The sequence below is a fragment of the Ascaphus truei genome, chromosome 3 (genome assembly GCF_040206685.1).
Source record: "Ascaphus truei isolate aAscTru1 chromosome 3, aAscTru1.hap1, whole genome shotgun sequence".
Taxonomy (NCBI): Eukaryota; Metazoa; Chordata; class Amphibia; order Anura; family Ascaphidae; genus Ascaphus; species Ascaphus truei.
In genome coordinates, this window is record NC_134485.1 from 102,118,847 (window position 1) to 102,136,349 (window position 17,503).

Consider the following 17,503-nt stretch of genomic DNA (forward strand, 5'->3'; position numbering starts at 1 on the left):
ATATTCATTATAAACTAACGTTTATTAGCTCCTTTTATCCTGCTAGTTATGACCTCTCTCTTAGGGAAGCCCATAGGGGATATAGCAGGGTTGAGCCTAAATTACAGACTCTGGAGGCTGCATACAGTAAGGGGTCAGGGCACAATTCTGGGATCTCTGGTGGTGCGGTGCCATGTGACGTGACAATGATAATCACAGTTTGTTTTTTAATTTCCTCTTGTTGTCTAACAGCTTTCTATGAGCATATTAACTGTTTGGACATATATTTATCAGTAACTTTTTTCAGTGTTTAATCAGTCTCCTAGGGATAATAATTATACAAACTAGACCCGAGGTGGGCAACCCTATCGCCATTCGCCACTTGTGGCGAATTGGCAGGCTAACTGTGGCGAATTTAATATTGATCTAGTCTAGTGCTACCTTCCCCTCCAAGAACTCTGTTCTGTTTCCTGCTCTGCATAGCTGTGCAGACCCCATGCGGAGAAGCACTCCGCTGTCAATCTGCCTCTCTCACCTTCACGGCGCCGCATCAGGGGGGGGGGTGTTATGGAAGCCGATTGACCAGTTTTGCAAGCGCTGTGGAGGGGTGTGTGTGTGTGTGTGTGTGTGTGTGTGTGTGTGTGTGTGTGTGTGTGTGTGTGTGTATATGTGTGTGTGTATGTATGTGTGTGTGTGTGTATATGTGTGTGTGTATGTGTGTGTGTGTATATGTGTGTGTGTGTATACTGTATGTGTGTGTGTGTATACTGTATGTGTGTGTGTGTGTGTGTGTACACTGTATGTGTGTGTGTGTATATATGTGTGTGTGTATACTGTGTGTGTGTGTATATGTGTGTGTGTGTATATATATGTGTGTGTGTGTGTATATACGTGTATGTGTGTGTGTGTATGTGTGTGTGTGTATATACTGTATGTGTGTGTATGTGTGTGTGTGTGTGTGTATATATATATTTATATATATTCTATATGTATATGTATATATGTATATATGCGTGTGCGCGCGTGTGTGTGTATATAAATATATATACACACACACACATACACACACACTGTGTTTTAAATTTTTGCATGGTGTGGCTATTTTTACTTATAATTCGCCACACCTGTGGCTACATTGAAAAATAGGTTGCCCACCCCTGAACTAGACCAACAAGTCAGTCAATAAACTCCTTAGTCACATTTGATATTTAGATATTTTGGTCCAGGTTTTATACAGAGTAGTGGTTCTGAACTTCTATTAATTGTGCATAAAGCAATCTAAATTAAGCAAACAGAGGTCTGTCCCGCACACACAATTCAATACATAAAACACAGTAGATGTACTGTACTGTATTGTTCGCCTCCTAGGTTTCTATGGTTTCAGATTCTTATTACTAATGTGCCGAAATGTATATTTTTTCCAGGACACTTACTTATTATTTTAATCAGACCTTTTTCACAAAATTAGGTCAATGTTTTCATATGACATTTTAAATACAAAACCAAACCTTGAGCTGCATTCACATGATGCCAATAATTCTTTCAAAATATTTTAATATTCTAAAAGTTAGTGTTTTTCAACATACAGTATTTCAATGATTTTCTGAGTAATAATTAATTGCATAGATGCTAATAATAGGGCTTACAGTCTGCAATTACTGAAAGAATATCCAATTTTTCTATAAACAAACCATGACCATCCTGTTTTATACAACGGAAGATGAAAAAGCCACATGTTTATTTTCTCCCTAAAATAGCATCAAACATCTTTCCAGTTGCTTTCACTTGAATGTCGTTGAAGCCAGAGGCCGTCAGTAGCTTGCTATATTCAGTGGGAGTCCTCTCTTTCCCTTCTGCATGGACTAACATGTTCAACGAACACAGCTGGGAAGTCAGAGGGCCACTTTTATCCTCATTTAGAAGTACTTCAACCAGCAGCAATCCACCTCCTTTAAATGTGACATAATAAAAACAGTATCAAAGAAAATATGGTCCAAATTTTTTGGTAAGAAACATTATGGTGTAAAAATAGCCCAATATTCAAAAGTAGGTGTAGTCTAGTTGATTTATGAAATGTATGCCTCAATGCATCTTTTGTCGTGAAATTTTACAATGAAATACATTTTCTTATCAAAATAACAATAAATACATATGCAAATTTAAATTATGGAATTAATCAATGCATACTTCTTTGAATACATAAAGATATAAAATAAATGCATTTTGAAATAATATCTGTTAAGTCGTGATTATGGCAAGTTCTGTCAATACCCCTATAAAAAATTAAAAAAAAGATATCACATCCTCCCTTTCTCAAAAAAACTATACACACTGATTCTTATAATAAATTGCCAGAACCATTTATTGAGCATCATGTCAACACATTGACTTTAGATTGCATTGTCTTAATTGTAACGATCAGCGTAAAACCATAAGCTAAGCCTAATGTCATTGGGCCATATTTACAAATGTTTAGTAAGTCTTAAGAAACCTTACATCAATTTACTTGAATGGGTCTGTGAGGGGCCATATATTTATTAAGCAATGCTAAACCATAAGACATCTGGAATGGGCTGTAAAGTGTTTAATGTCTTAAAGTTAACATTAGTCTATATCTATACAAACCAAAGCCCATTTTCATAGAGTGGAAAAAAGCATAACTTTTAGCAGCACTATGGCTTTAAGCACCCTAAACAGACTCTTGCCAGTTATACCATGTCGATTTACCCTCCCACTAAGCAGGAGAGTTGTCTGAGAGTGTTTTGTTAGAAACATTTAAGCAGTGGGGATCAGAACCAATTATTAGTATGTGGCCTCAAAGCATGTTTTTGGTTAGAAGAAGCTTTAAACTGTGGTGTGTTTATTACTTTCATCATAATATGTTTATTTTCATTGGAATTGTATGATTCTTTAAGTTGATATACTGTATACTGTAGTTGATATTAGATACTGTATACTCAACTATATAATAAATTAGACAATGACTGAAAATCCTGTATCAAAAGTCATAGTGAATTTTCCAAAAATAGGAACTTACCAGGTTTGCATGACTTGTAAATGTTATTCAGCAACTGTAAACATTTCTCTTCTGTCCAGTCATGAATTATCCTAGCCATAATAAATAGGTCTGCTTCGGGAATTGGGTCATTAAAGAAATCTCCTATGGAAGAAAAAACAAAGGAATTGTCATCGTTATGCAGTAACAATAGAACACAATTTATATCAAAATAAAACAAATGGCAGAAACAACACATTATAAATTAAACGGGTCCATATTGTATTTTAATAGATTTATATAGAGTATTCTGTAACCTGGTATTATTGTATGTGCTTCTCGAGGGGGAGAAATTTGCTTGAATTCCAACATGACCTGCATGTCATTGCGTAAATCACGTTGTCATCCTGTGCTTGAAGCCCTCAAATTAGAATCTAGGTATGTTGGTGCATGAAGTGACTGTGCATGTACAAATCTGTACACTGTTCTGATGCTGCAGCAATGTATACCAATAATATATATTTTTTTAAATTATTAATAAAAAGTTTTCTTTTTATATCACCTTCTTGCTAATCTGCCCATTCCTTCTCCCATAGCACAGTTATGATCCACTCTTTGTAAAATGCTCATGCCCGCTCTGTGATGTTAGTAATTGTAAATGTAACCTTCTACTAACTTTCCTCTATACCACACAAAATTCAACAATACATCTTATAGTAATACTATAAATCAATCAATATCGAGAGTTGTGACACCTGTGGTTGCGCGGGGCCCGGGCGGGCGGCCGGTGCAGGAAATTGGCCCCTGCCAGAGGTCGGCCCCAACATCCACATCTGGCTGTGGGACACTGTTGGCTGCTTTCCCCCGCTGTGGTTCAGCCTGCCCTATGATCACAACCCCCGTTCGCTGGACGAAAGTTGGGCCCGCCAGCATTTACATCTGTCCTGCACTGAACGGAGGCCTCACCCCAAATAAAGGAGAGAAGTTTGTGTGTGTGTTTTCATATCTGCTTTCAGCAAACCACGGTTTGCACAGGAATACCCGCTATAGAAATAACATCACATTTGTATGTGTTTATACAGCAAAATGGCTCGGTTCCCTGAGCAATGTTCATGAAAAAGTCACTGTTGCTTTTCTGCGAGGTACTGATAAACGAAGTTTAATATTCAGGGCTCAGTCATCACTGTACATGGGCCCTGGGAGAGTCGTCTGTGGCCATAGGAAGGATACCTGTGGACTACTAAAGGTAGAGACCCGCAACCTGGTCCCTACTTCTGATGCAGGTGTAGGAGGTGGTTGAAGAGGTGGCAGAAGCCCACCAGAGTGGTTCTAACACAGATGTTAGGTATGACCGGAAGTCCCAGAAATAACTTTTGTGTGTAGTTATTATGTGTAGAGAGGACGTGGGGGGGTTATTATTTCAAGTGGGTATACAGGTTATTATGTATAGTTTGGGGGGTATCGGGTGGAAGTTTATTACAGTATGTGTATTGGGAGAGGAGATTTATTATGTGTATTGGGGATGGGGTGGTTGTGTATTGAGGTTGAGGGGTTATGTGTATTGGGGTGTGGAGGGCTATGTGTAAAGGGTGGGGGTTGTGTGTGTATTGGGAAGGGGAGTTGAATGTGTTTGAGAAGGGGTATTGGAGAGAGAGGGGTGGGGGTTTGAGGGAGAAGTGGGGTGTGAAAGAGGCAGGGGATGTGTGAAATACAGGGGGGGTCTCCCAAAGCAGCTGACACTAGGGGGGTCCCAATGAAAACTCTAGCTCTGGGACCCGGGAAAGCTGTCTGTGGCCATGGGGAGGGTTGCCTGTGGCCTGCCATAGGTAGGGATCCGCTACACGGTCCCTAACTGTGGTGCAAATAGAGGAGGCAGCGGCAGAGGAGGCAGAAGCCCACCTATGTGGTCCTAACATAGAAGTTAGGACTGACCGGAAGTCACAGAGAGGGGAAAAAGACGGGGGAGTGGCAAGAAGAGGGGGTGGAGATAACGGAGAGGTGGAGGAGGATTGCAACAGAAGATAGGGGGAGTGAGAAAAAGGAGAGTGGAGAGAGTGAGTGGGAAAAGGGGAGGTAGATAGTGAGGGGAGTAAGAGGGAAAAGATAGGAGAGATGCAGGTGATAAGAAGAGTATGTAGGGGAGAAGCTGGTGAGGAGGAGTGTTTTGGTAAGCTGTGTGGGCGACAGACTTAATATAGATTTCACATAGAGCGTTTGGCCTGCAAAGCTTGAAAAAATGTTATCTAACGGCACCAATGGTGCATAAACCAACAAACTATGTGCAATCATCAAATGTGAACAAATAATATTAAATGTTACCAAACATAAAAGTCCTTAGTAATGTGAAAAATAACAGATAAGTCCCAAGTGACACTTCTTAATTCCCTTGTCTGGCTTCTCATTCTTACACTAGAGCTGATTAATAAGGAGCCAATCAAGAGTATTTCTATGCCCCTACTCTCCTCTCGCTGTCTGCTCCTGGCTGCTTCCTTTCAACCTTACTTATGTGAACTGTTCTTTTATATCTTTAAAACCTTTGTAACTCACTGCCCCATGCCTGGAATTTGTTCTCTTCCAAGTATCAGCACGTATCATGTCTGAACCCTATTTACTAAGCAGTACTGTACCATAAGAGAGGAGTGCGCAACGTTTTGATCCTGAGGTCCCCTGCCTACTCACCTCCCAGATCGCGCCCCCCTTCCTGCTCGGCTGTGGCATCAAATTACGTTGCGTGGTCACGTGATGTTCCCATGGCAACATGACCCAGTGGTTCAATTGACGCCGGGTTATCATGGCGACACGTCACCGAAGATCAGGCTGGAGAAGCTGCAGAGGCCTTGCACGGTTCCCTGGCATTTAATTTAAATGCCATGGGGGAGAGCACGGGACCTCTGTAGCTGCCGCGACACCTCAGGAAATTCTCCCGCCCCCCACATTGCGCACCACTGCCATAACAGACCTTCTAGTACCAGAAGACACCTTAATGCTCATTCACATCCCAAATAACTGTGGTGGTTTGGATTATGTTAAAAACCATAGACATATTAATATATATAGTTTATTGCAATCCTAAGGCATGGGGTGCCGGTTTCCATCAAATCTATATTCCAGTCCCCAGCAGTTTGCACCCTGGCAGGATACAACTCTCAGTGGAGTCTAACTAAAAAAAAACTCTCTACCAGCGCTTGATCCAAGTGATAGACTAATTGGTGTGATAACAACAATTGAGTGATTACAATGTGATTACATATGCAGCCAAGGGGGCAATAAACAATGGATTGTTCAAATCCAATACCATACAGATACAAATACAAAAAATGTCCCCGGCGCAAAGTGTGGTGATGATAATTACAGTACCATATCGAAAGACAGTCCTGTTTGAAAAGTCAGTCCTGGTAGTAGAATGATTCATCAACAATGTGAGGTAGATTTTCCTCTAGGCGTGTTCCCTTATGTTGTCTGCAATAACAGATAAAGAAAACACACCATTGCGCAGTATATAGACTCAATTGCCCCAACCTGAAGAGGAAAATCCCTACTTACAGGATATTTTCTTGTTCATTCGGGGGAGAGAATCTGTTCTTTGGCTCTCTTCCTCCACCTTGATCTCCACGGGCCCCTCGTGGTTCCTAAGGTGGCTCTCTTCAACTCGGTCTGCGTCGTCCCAGTAGCAGCATACACCGCAACAACCGTGGTTGAGATCTCCTGAGGAAGTGACGTAGCGTCACGAAACGCGTAGAGAGGAGGAGCCTAGTACAGTGCACGTTGTAAGCTGTCACCTGCGTTGTATCTCGTGGTGTGGGGAGAACTTCGGGCGCTGCGCCGCTGACGTCATCGGTTGGCGCGCGACGTCGTGAACAACACACCATCGAGCGGACACAGGCTGCGGACGGCATTCTTGAGCGGCATGTTTGCCCTCGCAAAATGTGAGTGTAACATCGCTGCTTTTTAACATTGTTAAATAAAATTTGCGGAGTACACTAGGCTGTCTTTCAATTTTCTCCAACCACGGTTGTTGCGGTGTATGCTGCTACTGGGACGACGCAGACCGAGTTGAAGAGAGCCACCTTAGGAACCACGAGGGGCCCGTGGAGATCAAGGTGGAGGAAGAGAGCCAAAGAACAGATTCTCTCCCCCGAATAAACAAGAAAATATCCTGTAAGTAGGGATTTTCCTCTTCAGGTTGGGGCAATTGAGTCTATATACTGCGCAATGGTGTGTTTTCTTTATCTGTTATTGCAGACAACATAAGGGAACACGGCTAGAGGAAAATCTACCTCACATTGTTGATGAATCATTCTACTACCAGGACTGACTTTTCAAACAGGACTGTCTTTCGATATGGTACTGTAATTATCATCACCACACTTTGCGCCGGGGACATTTTTTGTATTTGTATCTCAGTGGAGTCTCTCTGAAAATTTTAATTTTGAATCCAAGGAACAAACAGGGTCCACTGTGGCCCCTTTGCCAAGAGGCCAGCTAGATGTTAACACAGTTAGGGTTAGTAAGCTGCTGGGGTAGGACTCCAATGTACTAAGTGAATAGGCAATGATTGTTTAGCGTTTACTCTTAGAATCTATGCATTGTCTCTTTCCTAATTTAACCACTTTGTGCCCTAAATAAAGACTTTACACACGGTGTTTAGCTTGTAGCGAAATGTTTGATATCGCAAAGTGTAAATGGGTTGCAGTTTGTGCAATGTCTTTATCTTAGTTTAACCACTTTATGTCCCAAATAGAAATTTCAGCGATTCTGTTATTGATTTGCTTGTGTGCTTGGAGCATGTCCTGTGTGCATTACCCAATTTCGGTCAAGCTTTAGCTGTCAGACAGATGGCCTCATATTTGACTCTAGGATACTTTGGTATACAGAGGAGTTTATGGTCGACTCAATGACTGCAAGGTTCCCGGTCCTGTGGCAGCAAAACAAGCCCAAATCATCACCCCTCCACCACGTGCTTGACAGTTGGTATGAGGTGTTTGTGCTGATATGCTGTGTTTGGTTTTCGCCAAACGTGGCGCTGTGCATTATGGCCAAACATCTCCACTTTGGTCTCGTGTCTCAGAAGGACATTGTTCCAGTAGTCTTGTGGTTTGTTCAGATGCAACTTTGCAAACCTGCAGTAAGCTGTGCTGCCATGTTCTTTTTAGAGAGAAGAGGCTTTCTCCTGGCAACCCTCCCAAACAAACCATACTTGTTCAGTCTTTTTCTAATTGTAGTGTCATGAACTTTAACATTTAACATGCTAACTGAGGCCTGTAGAGTCGGAGATGTAACTCTTGGTTTTTTTTGCAATTTGTCTGAGCATTGCACGGTCTGACCTTGGGATGAATTTGCTGGGACGTCCACTTCTGGGAAGATTGGCAACTGTCTTGAATGTTTTCCACTTTTGAATAATCTTTCTCACTGTAGAATGATAGACTTTAAATTGTTTGGAAATGGCCTTATAACCCTTACCAGATTGATGGGCAGCAACAATTGCTGATGTCTTTCCTCCTTGGCATTGTGTTAACACACCTGAATGCTCCAGACCAGCAAACTGCTAAAACTTCGGCTTTTTTAGAGGTGGTCACACTTGCTGATGTCAATTAATCAAGGGCATTTGATTAGCAGCACCTGTCTGCTACTTAGCATATTAATTCCTATGGAAGCCGTAAGGACGTACTTAGTGTTTCACATATAGCTTCTTCATTTTGGCTTTATTTTTGTTAAATAAATCATGACGCGGTGTAATATGTCATGTGTTGTTGTTCATCTGAGGTTGTATTTATCTAATTTAAAGACCTGCAAGGGAACAGATGATTGTTATGTTCTGATATGTAAAACCATAGAATTCAAAGAGGATGTGTGTGTGTATATAAAACCAACACACACCCCCACCCAAAAAAAAAACACCAGTGATAGTACCTACCCGTAATATATATATATTACGGGTAGGTACTATCACTGGTGGGTTTTTTTTGGGTGGGGGTGTGTGTTGGTTTTGCCATTGGTTTTGAATTAAAAAAAAGGATGTAAAAATCTAAATTTGGTCGAACCTTTTTGAACATTAAATAGATTGTGGGTTTTCTCTAAACAATAAAACATTTTCTTTTTAAACTGGATGCTCCTTTTTTGAATTTTGATTCCTAGTTTGTTCAGTCTAAAGTTTGATTCGGAGTTCAAATCAACTTAAAATGTCCTACATCAGGGATGTTCAAACGTTTCCCCTCGCGCACCCCTACCTGCTCTTCTCGGCGCCTCGCACCCCATACCCCCCCCCCGTTCGACCAAGGTGTTAAATAACGTGCGGAGTCATGTGACGGCATGTCACCAAAGTAACGTGACCCTGTGGTGTCAATTCACGCTGAGTTACCAGGACGACGCGTCATTGGAAGGGAAGATAAGTGTATTATAGAGGCCTCGCGCGGACCTCGGCATTTAATTTAAATGCCTGGGGGAAGAGCGCGGTACCCATTTAACTGTCACATCTCCCCCCAGAAAATCTAGCGCCTCTCTTGGGGGCGCGACCTCCAGTTTGCACAACGCTGTTCTACATGTTTTAGTCAGAGTTTGAATCACGTGTGTGTGTGTGTGTGTGTGTGTGTGTGTGTGTGTGTGTGTGTGTGTGTGTGTGTGTGTGTGTGTGTGTGTGTGTGTGTCTGTGTGTCTGTGTGTCTGTGTGTTCTATCATTTTCAGCGTCCTCTGAAATGAAATACTATTAATTTGCAAAAACAACTTTATACTTGGTTATGGAAGCTATTTACATAGCCAAGTTTACAAAATGTTTCCAAGCTAAGTGGGACTGCTCCATTAAAGGGTCAGTTCCATATAAATAAAGGGCAAAATAAAATGTATCAGTGTAACTGGCCTTGTTAGAAAGATTCATGTACAATCATTTTGTACTGACTTCTTTTGTAAAATGAGAATATTTCTATTTTCTATGCATCTGTTTAATTCTATTCTTATTTAGAAATGATCGTTCATTCCCAGTATCTATGTCAACTAATTATGTTGCCATCGTTAGGCAAACAAACCAACAAAAGAAAAAACAATTTACCTCCAAACACAACAGTTTACAAACAGGCACAAAGTAGATCAAGAAACGATCGTAAAAACACTCCAAAGTTTTGGGTTACAACGGAAGTATTAAAAGATAACTGATTAAAGATGCCACTGCCATTAGTCCAAAAAAGTAATTTGTGTAATCCTGACAAAGTGGATCTTAATTGAAATGCCCAATGTAATAAAAACATTAGTAAAAGTATATTTGGCAAAAACACAGAAGTGGATTTGATTTTCATTTAAATTATCTAGCATTGTTTTTATTTCCAATCTTATTAGTTTATGGAATTATCTTACAAATAAAATGTTACCTTCATGAAAAGATATCCGATGTTCCTCGTCAGTTATAAAATGTTTCTTTGCCATTTGCACTACTTTAGGCATATCCAGAATGGTAACTGTTGATTCAGGATACACAGAGACAAATTGCTTGGCCAGACCTCCTGAGCATCCTAACAAAACAAACAAATTGATAGGGTTTTGGATTGAGTTGTTTGATAAACAGAAATTAAAGCTACTTTTCCTTATAGTCATACCAATTCAGGGAAACATACATCTTTGTCAAGTTAGAGGATACTATTATACAAAAAAAATTTAAAGGTAGAAAGAATTGCCACCTCAGTGTGATAATGACTAATATTTACAGTAAGAGCCTTATTTAATATGGTTGCATGCGGTCCATCGCAGTGCAATGACCAATATTGAACAGTATAAGCCACCTTATTCTCGCAAATAACTCCCAAAATATATCATTCTTCACAAAGTTTTTATTCTGGCTTCATCATCATGACCAAATATAGATGTAGAAGATGTTATCGCAGCTACTTGCGTGCACCAGCAATAGTGCGTTTAGAATGGCGGTTGCTCCCACTGGTGCGTTGTGTGTGTCCCGCTGCAGCGCTCCAGCTGGAGCAATAACGGCTGTTATAACTGTACAAATATGTCCAGATTACATATGAGTTAATTAAAAAAATTATTAATTCACAAAATGAAATGAGCTCTGATTTTCTAACCAGTTTGATATACAGAGATAAAGTAGATCTTTGAGCTGTTAGAAATTAGTCTATGTGATTGCTCATAAAATTGTTTAGTACAGAAATACTCTTGCATCATCTAATTTCTTAATTTATCTGACATGCACTTTAGTGATACTGATTAGTGCACTGCACTAAACTCAGTCACTGAGAAGGTTAAATTACAATCACTAATTATTGGAATTCTAATAAAATATATATTTAATTTACATGACTTTACCTCCTAGATCATACACTGTGCTAAAAGCAGAGAGGTCAAAAGCTGCAATCACATCTTTTCCGCATGTATTCCATATTGAGTCCATATAACCCATTACATATTTCATCTGATCCTCTGACCTGCAGTAATCAATAAAATCTATTAGTCCTTAATAATATTTTTGAAATATTCATTACATTTGGAAATTGTATAAAAAAAAGGCCAACATCAAACATCATAGAAGGGTGTCAGCATATAGTTATTGGTAGTTTGTTTGAGTGCTTAAAATGTTCAACCTCTGTACTGTACCAAGAGTCATAAATGTACTACTGACTATAAATAAAAAATAGACATACAGTCATTTTGTTTTTATTTAAATGGTATCAAGTAACATGCCACTGTGTATGAAAAATCATTTCAATAACAAACTATGGGGCTTATGCTATAAACTAGTTGTGCGCAAACTGTGGGGGCGCAATATTTTTTTGGGGGGGCACGGTCGGTTGCAGAGGTCCCACGCTCTTCCCCAAGGCATTTAAATTAAATGCCGGGGGACCGCGCGACGCCTCTGCAACCTCTACTTATCGAGGTTCAGCCGGCTTCAGTACGCTTGACCATGGCAATGAGGCGCCCGGGATCATGTGATGTCATGGTTGCCATGGTAACGTGACATCAAATTACGCCACACGACCCTGCGGTGTCATTTGAGGCCACGCGAGGTATGGGGAGGTTGCAACATCGGAGGAGACCTGTCAGGGGGACACAGCAAAAATAGTTTGCACGCCCCTTCTATTAGCGCCGATAAGCCTACAGTTAATCAGTAATCTCTGATAAGTCGCCAGAAAAGTACTTTTCGGCATATTTTGGAGGCGAGAAAAAAAAAACGCCAACGAGAGGCGATAAGCCACTTATTGGCAGGTTTTCACATACGTGCAATTCTAGAAGCCTCGAGTAGGTTATCAGGGCCTATCGCAGCTCTAGAATGGCGATTTCCTCTCAAAATCCTCCCGCCAGGAAAAGTTGCTGTGAGGGTGGTGAGAAACTGCTGAGAAGTGCCAATAGAGGACATAGAAAAAAAATGCATTTTTCCTGCCTCTTATTGATGCCGGGAATCGCCGGGGGTTATACACATTAATATCAGTACCAGAAACACCCAATTTCACTCACCCCCTCTGCCCCCAATAAACGTTACAATATGTACTAACCACCAATACACAACCTACCCACCCCTTGTACCCCCACATAAAAGCATTTGTTATTTTTTTGCACCGGATTGATACCAGAGCCCGGCAGGTGGTCCTCGTGGGTGACCATGGGCCTCCAGGTGGTCCCCGCAGGTGTCTGGGGGTCCTTGGGTGGTTTCCACGGTTGTCCAGGGGCCTCCAGGTGGTCTCCGTGGGTGTCCGGGGGCCCACTGGCCTGCGGTTCAAATCCTGTTCCGAAAAAATGAAAAGTGCAATACACGGATATAAACACACCCCTCGCCCCCGATGCATACAGTACAGCAATGGGCAAAATTACTATTATCCCCATATGGATAATAGTGAATTTGCAAATTTAAAATAAAACATCAACCAACAACATAAAGTAAATAAAACTTGCACTAACCCCTGCCAGCATGAAGGGAGTCCTCATCCTGATTGCAAGAAACAATACAATAAAAAATTTAATTTAATGGCTCCTAACAGCTTAACCACCTTAGCAGTCATTAACCACAATAGTAATTTAGGGGTTAACCCACCCTCCCCCGATACATACCAGGGAGATCTAACCACCCACCCGGGCCCAATATACCCACACTATACCCATTGATTGGTACAGTGGTATATCGTGCCCATATAATATGGGCATAACCCACTATAGCAGTCAATGGGCAACCTAATCAAAAAGCATGAAGGCCAAAAACACAGAATAATAAAATATATATACAAACACCTAAACACCCCAACAATAAAATAACTAAAAAGCCTAATAGTGCGCCACATCAATAATATTTATCTATCTCCAAAACAGGACAATAATAAAAATCTGTTATTACAAAACATAAGAATACAATTCAATAAACACCTAGCCAAGCAAACTATTCAAGAAATAAAACCATTAGCCAAACAAGCAATTCAATGCATAAAACCACTAGCCAACAAATTAATTAATTAATAAAACAACTAGCCAACACATCAATTAAAACCAGTAGCCAACAAATAAATCATTAATTAAAAACGGAAAACAATCGGAAAAATATATAAAAACAAGCCATCCAAATTACAAACAATTTAAGCCAAACAATAAACAGATGAAACAACAATCAATAGAAATAAGCATTTGCCAAAAAATGCATTGTCTGTCACTGTATTTTTCTGTACCCTAAACTGGCACAGATTAATACATTATCAGTCAATGGGCAATGAAAAACATAAAAAGAAAAAAAAATACAAAAAAAAAAAACCTGTAAAAATAAAATTATATACAATCAATATTTTTCTTACCTTTAGTAGCGTTGACAGTCCGAATCCTGTCGTTTCTGTAAGCTCTTGTACCGTGACATCATCAAAATCAATCCAACACCACCTACCTTGAAGATCTGGAACAGGTGATAATGGAGCGAATTGCATTTGCCTGTCGGCTATGTTGTGTAATGAAACAGAGTGGTAATGAATGTACAAAATAATGATTTAAGGTTCCCAGTCGCCAGACATTTTGCTGAATGTTTAATGGGTAAATTAAATTTGCTCAAGTTCAGCGGAATTGAGCATGTTCCATCTATAGCCAGACGTGGGGATCGTCAGAACATTTTAAATCAAAAAGAAATGTTCTGGATTTTCACGATGGACACTTTAATTCCCAACGGCATTAATGTCGATTGGGAATTAAAACATTTCCTTTAAAATATTGTTTTCAAATGCATATTGGTACTTTCTAACAGTCAGGACATACACATACTTTTTTTTCAGTGGGTTCCTGAATATGTTGTGCATAATACATTCTGTCCAGGGATTATTATTGAAACCTCTGAGACAATTTTTTAGTCACACTGGTTGCGGCATGCTTCCCTGTAAACATTGTATATCATTTTGTTACATTCTGATGTAACCAAACTGGCACTTCTTATAACATAACTGTGGGATATTTATTGTGTCCTTTTTTATAGTTTAAAAATATTTTTTTCTCCAGAATCCATTACAGTTAACATCTAAGTAACTAATGATATACTATATATCTATTGATTAAGAATGCTGGTTCTGTGAGAAATTGTGGTCATATTGGATAAATAACTATTTAGACATGGTCATCCTGAGCATTCCTAATATTTCGATCCATATGACCAGGTATTAACCCGTTTTTTATTAATTACTCATCAGCTAAGAACTAGGTACTCTGTTGAGAATGACTGTCTGTTTGATATCTATATACAGTAACAACGTTTGGACACACGTGTTATGTTCTGCATGACTTGATATCTCCTCCAATTTCTTCATTTGTGATCAATGGAGAACATAATCAACCATAGATCAAACAACCAGCTTTCATTAATATGGTTTATTTAAACAATTATTATATACAGATATTATTAAACAAATTTGAGTTTTTCCATGTGCCACTTAATGCACCTTATATTCATTCATTTTTGTAAGTATATTTCCCCTTCCCTCCCCCCCCCATTTGATTTTAATACATATATCCAGATGTATATTCTTTAAATACATTTATATCCTCATCACACAGATTGTAATTGGTTGAAGATGATTAACTTGTTTTATTATGACTTCTCTCCGAACTGGCATGTATATATGTTTAATGTTTAACATGCCTTTTTAATATGTTTCTCACATACAGTATGTCTCTTTTTTATTGTGGTTTGTATTATCCTTATATCCCTGTTAGTATAGACCCGTTCTGATTGTTCATGCTGTTCCTCCAGCTGCGCTGACCACTCTCGGCTGATGGTCCGCATGATTGGCGGGTGCGTGTCACTTCCGGTTCCGGTTTGCTATATAACAGGTTGTATATCGAGAGGCTGTACTCTTTGACAAAGCCCCATAGGGGTGAAACGCGTTAGAGTTCCACCGGGGGACATCCCTTTTTAACTTCCCTTTTTGTGCAGGATTTAATAAACTCATTTTGTTTGCAACCGCACAGTCCAGCCTTATATTTTTGCCCAGCGGTGCCCGCTGATTTTCTCTTTTCATTGGAGGTTTGTTCGCTGATAGTATACAGCCAGAAGCACGCCTACCGGACGGAGCAACGGGATCCAGTAAGTGACTTTTTCAATTTCCCCAGGTGATTTGGCCATGTAGATGGGGGCCCGGTTTTGGTTGCGAGCCCTCCACCGGTCATCCCCTTCTCCTTCATGATGTCTCATCGCTAGGCCACCTCCCTCAATAGGGGTTGAATTTGTCAACTTTAATAGTCATTCATAGTTATTTATATAATTGTTCTCGCTCCATCAATTTCGGATGTGTTGGCATTATTGATATCTTATCTCAACCGGGACTGTATACTCTGTAGCACTCGTCTGTTTGGGGGGACCGTCTACCCCTACCTACCCTTGGGTTATTAGGTCTACCAGCTGGGTCTCGAGGGGGTTAACCCCTTTATTACCATAGCGATAACTACTGCTATGGTAATGAAGGGGGGGTTAACTCCTCCTGCAACCTTCTCGGTAGGCCCAATAACCCACTCTTGGCAAGAACCCCTTCACTCAACCCCACTGCCCCAATAAAGCTGCTATTGTGCCTTAACCCCTTCATTGCCTTAGCGGATAACCGCTAAGGTAATGAATCTGCTTTAATGTCATTTGTATTAATAGTGTGCGGAAGCAGGGCGTCTCCTGATCTGAACCGCTTTGATTTCAGCATCAGAGACCCCCTGCTTCCGAGTTACAGGTCCTGTTAAAGGGCATCGGATGCCGTACCGCCACCATTTTTAAATCGTCCGCATCACGTGACGGGGGATTTAAATACAAGGGACTGTAACTCGGGAAGCAGGGGGTCGCTAAGGCTGAAATCAATGCGGTTCATCTCATTTGCGTGTCTTAGACAGGTCTGCAACCCTGTCTTTCCCCATTATCGCCCAGCATACAGCGCTTCCAATGCAGCAATGGATTCTGGGAAATGACATGCATATGAGCACTCAGTGCCACCTTTTGTCTCAAGCTCGTATTACACAAGCAAATCTTCAAGCCAATGCATGCTGTTTTAAACACAGCTTTTAGACAGAGGCTGGGATGAGATGCAAAGCCATTAAACCCACTCACAGACATGTTTCAACCTTGATGGGTATCATCCGTGTGAGGGTGGTCTTAATGGCAAGGTGGTTTGAGACTAGACTAGGTAATCACCACTATTATTAAGGTTATCGTGGGTAAAAAAAGTGACAAAAACCCTCCACAGTAAAGCATAAAGCAACTGTAAATATTACTGTATGCTCATTTGCATGTCTTAGACAGGTCTGCAACCCTGTCATTCCCCATTATCGCCCAGCATACAGCGCTTCCACTGCAGCAAGGGATTCTGGGAAATGACATGCAAATGAGCACTCGGTGCCACCTTTTGTCTCAAGCTCTAGTCATTTTTTATATTATATATATATATATATATAAATATATATATATATATATATATATATATAAAATAAAAAATGACTAGACAATACCATTCTGTGGCTTCCGAAATATAAACAGCTGAACCCCCTTATAATGCGGTGGTTGGGGTCCACCCGTTGCCACGTGTTATAACTGGGATCGCGGGGGGAAAAATGGCCGCCGTAATGACTTACCCGGCATCTGCAACTTTGCTTCATCTGCTTCCAGGGAGGGGGGCACATGCACGCGTGCAGGAGAAGCCTGTGTGGTGAAGAGGGTAGGATCTCAAGGGGGGGGGGGGTGGTGTATGTGTGTGAGATCTGGATTGCGGCATGCCCTTTGCGGCTGCCTACAAGCACAAACAACGACCACCCAACTTCACACAAGGAAGGTGTTTTGCTTCTCTTCCTTTTTTTGGTTGCAGCATTGTATTCATTTTTTTAACAAACAAAATACAAATATGCAAACAGAATATATATATTTTGTTATGGGAGTAAACTTTAAAAGGCTGCAAGCAGCGTGGTTCGCTGATAGCTAGATTTGGAGTAACACATGGCATTAAAAGGAGCACAGCTTGAGGTAGCATTTCCATTGCAGTGAAGTCAGAGCAGCTGACTCTCCAGCTTGCAGTGTAATTAGCAAACGGAACACTCCCTGCCTCCTCCTC

General features: G+C 40.6%; 1 protein-coding gene across 1 annotated transcript in view; it reads right to left on the reverse strand.

The window, feature by feature from the left end:
- Nucleotides 1-1,698: 1,698 nt before the first annotated feature.
- Nucleotides 1,699-17,503, reverse strand: part of LOC142490952 (acetylserotonin O-methyltransferase-like) — a 46,758-nt gene continuing 30,953 nt past the window's right edge. The window contains exons 5-8 of the mRNA XM_075593326.1: nucleotides 11,277-11,395; nucleotides 10,334-10,474; nucleotides 3,017-3,139; nucleotides 1,699-1,928 (exon numbers count right to left, since the gene is read on the reverse strand). Of these exons, the coding sequence (XP_075449441.1) occupies nucleotides 1,717-1,928; nucleotides 3,017-3,139; nucleotides 10,334-10,474; nucleotides 11,277-11,395 (595 nt within the window). The 3' untranslated portion in view covers nucleotides 1,699-1,716. The remainder of the gene's footprint in view (nucleotides 1,929-3,016; nucleotides 3,140-10,333; nucleotides 10,475-11,276; nucleotides 11,396-17,503) is intronic.